This window comes from Echinops telfairi, unplaced genomic scaffold, assembly GCF_000313985.2.
Source record: "Echinops telfairi isolate 266 unplaced genomic scaffold, ASM31398v2 ScPeMD7_11;HRSCAF=52, whole genome shotgun sequence".
NCBI lineage: Eukaryota > Metazoa > Chordata > Mammalia > Afrosoricida > Tenrecidae > Echinops > Echinops telfairi.
This window is the reverse complement of record NW_022103908.1, coordinates 41,602,741-41,608,188: the sequence shown is the minus strand read 5'-3', so window position 1 is coordinate 41,608,188 and position 5,448 is coordinate 41,602,741. Positions and strand designations below refer to the sequence as shown.

At 41.9% G+C, this 5,448-nt stretch overlaps 1 protein-coding gene across 1 annotated transcript in view; it reads left to right on the top strand.

The window, feature by feature from the left end:
* CKAP2L (cytoskeleton associated protein 2 like) overlaps positions 1-5,448 on the top strand; it is a 30,964-nt gene that overhangs the window by 4,565 nt on the left and 20,951 nt on the right. Inside the window, exon 3 of the mRNA XM_004707990.2 lies at positions 925-976. Coding sequence (XP_004708047.1) covers positions 925-976 — 52 coding nt within the window. The remainder of the gene's footprint in view (positions 1-924; positions 977-5,448) is intronic.

Below are 5,448 nucleotides of genomic sequence, written 5' to 3'. Positions count from 1 at the left end.
AGGAGCTGATGCCAGGGGCTTAAGTGGAGAGCAAATGTTTTGAGAATGATGAGGGCAATGAATGTACACATGTGCTTTACACAATTGATATACGTATGGATTGTGAGAAGAGTTGTATGAGCCCCTAATAAAATGATTTTTTTTTAAAAGAAATGGAATCTTTTTGTATTTTTCTCTACTTGTTTTTTAAGCCCTTGTTTGCATTTATGTCTCACTAACTGGATTTCATAGGTATCTTTGGGTTGTTAGGGTCCCCTGGTAGCACAGTGGGTTGAGTGTTGTTGGGCTGCTAACCGAGAGATGGACAGTTCAAACCCACCTGTCACTTGGCCGGAGGAAGATGAGGCCCTCTGCTTCCTTACAGCTTCCCAGCCTCACTCAGAAACCCTGAGGAGCACCTCCCTTCTCTCCTGAAGGGCCACTCTACGCTGCAATCAACTCAAAGGCCATGTATGCTCTTGGCTTTTAATTATATCAGTTTCTCCCTGAAAGTTTACTGTTTGAAGATACAGATACCAAAGAATTTCTTTTTAATAAGCAGTAAACTATTTTATTAAACATTGTGCCTGATTCCAGGGTTGATGACTGAATGAAGAAGACTATGTAAATATGATTAAAACATTTCACAAATATTTTTAGAATGCTATATTTATGCATAGGATATAGCTGGAAGGATTACACACACACACACACACACCCCAAGAAGAATGGCTAATAGCAGTTGTGGTCTCTGAGGAAGGAAATAGCAGGACCAGGAGAGAGATGATAAGGAGACTTTTGAGTAAATATAGTTTTGAATTATGTTATCCTATACAGACATTCTAATAATTTAAAATTATAATTATAATCATTTTAATCACCATACTTCCCAAGCCTTGTTGAATCTTCTGTTCTAAGGATTAATTGTATTTTTTTCTTTTGTAGGCCTTATCTAAAAGCCAACAATATTTGCCTGAAGCCTGCACCTTCTAAATCCGTGAGTAAAACTAAGCTTTTTACAAAATACCCATTTTGGAAATAATGAAGATGTTAGCCACTTAAAGAACGTGTATTGCAAAGAGAGTTCTCATAAATGTAAACAACAGTTTTGTTTAATAAAGAAATCCTTTTTTGAAAAGTATAACATATCATATTTTACTGTTGCTATTAGGAGCTATGGAGTCATTCCTGATTCATGGCAACGTTGTGCTCAACATACTAGAATAGTATAGTGTGGCTCACTTTAAAAGAAATCTGAGTACACTTTGCTCCTCTTATTAGCTCATATCTATTGAATACTCACTATATGCTTGACACCTTTTTGACTCGCATTAGCTCAATGAGGTCTCTGATTGAGACAGGTATTGTTAGTATCCCCATTTTACAGATGAGGGAACTGAGTCAGAGAGAGGTCCCCAAGGTCACATAGCTATCAGATGACAGAGCTGAGAGCCTGTGCGGTTAGCCATGTTGTTATTTTGCCGTGGTATACAGTAATCATTAAAGGAGCATAGCTATGTTGGATCTTCCAAACTGCAATAGTATGCTTCCTGATGAATTCAGTTCAGCTAGCTTGTGGAGAGTGGAAACCCAAACCCATTACCACTGAGTTGATTCCAATCAGAGCCACACTGTACAGCATGTTATTCGGCCTACTGCCCCCTCTTCAATTAAAAAAAAAGTGCCCAGCAGCCATATGGCAATTAAAACCTTTTGTACTATAGCCCCTAATCCAGAATAAAATGTAGGTTTCTGCTTTTCCAGCCCCCCTGGATCATTCCATGGGAAAGAAATGAGGCCTCCCACTCCCATAAAGAGTTACAAACTCCAAAATGCACAGGGGCAGTTCTATGCTGCCCTATAGGGTCACTGTGGGTCCAAATGGATACAATAGCAGTGAGTTGGGGGTTGGCTTTGGATCTCTTTAGCAACCCCTACTTTGGAAAACTAGTAGAGTTTCCTAGATTGTAAATCTTTATAGGAGCAGACAGCCTCATCTTTCTCCCAAGGAGCAGCTGGTGGGTTTGAACGCATAGTACTCCCCCAAAATAAGTTATTGATACAAATTTTAGTAAATTTTCATGACTTAGTCATCATTGATACCATCTCAATATATACAAGGAGGCTTCAGACAAGCGTGGCAAAACTTGGGAACCTTTTCCTTCCATTGCTCCAGGAACGTTTCAAAGGCCCTGTGTCCTGGAGGCGGGTAGTGTGGGGTGAGTTGGAAGGGACCGTGCCCAGGTGTGGTCTGGGATGGGTCAGGAGAGGGTCGTGAATCACTTTAAAACTTAGGTGCTTGAACTGGCTTGAAAAAAGATCAAAGGGAAAAGGGGATGGTGTTAACATTTTCTGTTTTAAACAAGGACTTATTATATAGTTTGTTTTATTTGTTTTTGATGGATTATCATGGGTACCAAATTTCATTTTATCTTAAAATGCTTTTACTTATAATGTGCCTGAAATTGCACCTTTTGCAACTCCTCAATGAACGATGGAAAAAGGTTAGGTGTTAACTTTTTAAAAGTATGAGTTGAGTCTGTCAAATTATATGAGCAAACTGCTTGAAACTGATTAGGTAACTTCCACAAGCTCTTGTAGAACTATTACAGCCCTCACATCGGTCTATGACCGTTTCATGGTCTCTGTCTTTCCTACTAGAGCAGCGGTTCTCAACCTTCCTAATCCCGAGACTCTTTAATACAGTTCCTCATGTTGTGGTGAGCGGTGCACCCCCACCCCCACCCCCAACACCCAACCAAAAAATTATTTTTGTTGCTACTTCATCACTGTCATTTTGCTACTGTTATGAATCAGGTGACCCCTGTTTAAGGGTCATTCGACCCCCAAAAGGGTCGTGATCCACAGGTTGAGAACCTCTGCACTAGACCTTCTTAGGGTCAGATACCATCATGTCCTGGGGTTTTGTTGTTTTGGGGTTCCCTTACAGTTTAGCACAGTGCTGATCTGTGTATAGTTGGCCTTCAATAAATCCCCCTCAATAACAAAACCCTAGTTATGGCTTCTGTGAATTGTAGCACTTCTCCAACTTCATGTGTCCCAAATGAAGACCCCAAATTCAGTTTCATCTCCGTTGTTTCTTCTTGTACGTTCCATCTTTGTTTTGGTATCAAATTGATCCATCGATTATGAAGTGCGTTAAAAGAGACCAAGGGTCTAGTTCCAACCCTGCCTGTAACGCCGTGCCTAGCCGTGGGCCCCTGAGTTTCCCTCGCAAATGAAGCGATCAAGGAGCTCCACACTCCCTCCCAGCTCCAGTGCTCTGCGCTTCTCTACTGGTTAGCTGCTGCCGCTGAGTCTCCTGGCCCCTGTCGCTGCTGTTCTCTCAGTGCAGGGCTTAACCAGGTTTACCACGTAGGGCTTACTAAGGTCAGACCTAAAACAAAGGTTTTTCTTTTTCTTTTTTTGTAATGAAAGAACAAAACAAAAACAACCCGCATCAAGTCAAGTTTGACTCGTAGCAACCCTATAGAGCAGGGCAGAAGTGCCCTGATTTTCCGAGACTGTAACTAGTGCAGCGGTTCTCAATCTGTGGGTTGCAACCCGTTTGGGGGTCAAATACCCCTTTCACAGGGGTTGCCTGATTCATGACAGTAGCAAAATGACAGTGATGAAGTAACAACAAAAATAATGTTATGGTTGGGGGTCACCACCACATGAGGAACTGTATGAAAGGGTCGCAGCATAGGAAGGTGGAGAACCCCTGCCCTAGGGGATTAAAAAGCCCCATCTTTCTCACTCAGAGCTGGCTGGTGGTTTCACACTGCTGACCTTGTGGTTAGCAGCCCAACGCGCAACCACTACACCATCAGGGCTCCTTCATGAAAGAAAGTATTTGCAAATCATGTGTGATAAGAGTCAGCATCCGGAACATATGAGTAACTCTTAAACCCAGTTATTAGAAAACAACTCACGTTAACATGGGCAAAGGATGAGTGGCTCTTTCTCACAAAAAGGTAGGCAAATGACCAACAGACATGTGAAAAGAATGTTCAACATCATTAGCCATCAGGGACACACGAATCAAAGTCACAAATGCCACTCCGTATCCACTAATGCCGTTGCCATGGAGTGAATAGCGCACAGTGACGCCCTCTGTTGCCGGAGTGAACAGCAAACAGTACCATAGGGTTTTCTTGCCTTGGGTCTCCATGGGAGCAGATTTCTGTGCCAGGCCTTTCCTCCACCGAGCTGCCCCTGATTCTCCGAGACTGTAATTCTGGGGCATTAAAAAGCCCCAACTTCCTCCCTCAGAGCTGGCTGAGAGCTGGGTTCCAAACACCAATCTTTAGGCTCGTCATCAAGCACAGACCACCTGTACCACACAGGGACCTTCAGACCCCCTAGGATGGCAAATATCAAAAAGACAAACAATAACAAGTGTTGGCAAGGAGGTGGAGAAATTAGACGCCTCATACACTGCTGGAGAGAATACGAAAGAGTGCAGCTGTTTAAAAAAAAAAAAACAGTAGTTCTCGTAATCTCTCAGGATAGACTTTATGACCCAGTCACTTGACTCTTAGCTATATACCCAGGAGAATTGAAAACATGTATTGACACAAAAATTGCACACAAATATTCAGAGCACCGCAATTCATAATCACCCCAAAGCGGAAACAAATCAAATATCTATCAGTTGATGAATGGCTAACCAAATTGTAGTATATCCATTCACTGGGCTGTTAGCCATCTAATACAGTCTGCAACACAGATGGATTTTGAAGATATTACGCCAAGTTAAATTGTGCATATTGTAAGCTTGTATTCAGATGAAACAGAAAGTGAATTGGTGGGTGCCAGGGCCTAGGGAGAGAGGGAAAGGGGGAGTTATGTGGTCACATGGGTTTCCTTGTGGGATGATTGAAAAGTTCTGGGGTTAGACGGTGGTGATGGTTGTACAGCCTTGTCACTATACTAAAATCCATTGAATTGGACATTCTACAACAGATAATTTTATGGTTTCTGAGAGTTTTTTAAGTGTACAAGAAAGGGCACCTAAAGGGTGAGGGAGACACATTTGGAAGAACCGTCCCACTTCTTCATAAAATAATGATGGAGCATCGGAAGCAGAGGTGCAGGCTGGGGCGCATAGAAGCAACCGCGATAGAACCATGTGGGTAGATCTTTCCTCACTGCGTTCTACCATAAGGCTCTCCCCACCCACTGACAATGCCACACACACACACACACACTATTCCATAAGAGCTCTTTGCCCTTAATACTCGGTGGTTCTGGTTGCTGACTTCTTTACACACTGCAAGTGTGCATAGCGAATCCTAACAATATTATTCTATCAAAAACGGAGATTGGTCACTGTGTTAGACAGGGTTCTCTAGAGAGATAAAACCAAATTCCTGAGAATATAATATATTTATTTATAAAGATAATTAATATATAACGAAAAATGAAATGTTAAATCATAAAGATAATTAGATATATAACGAGAAA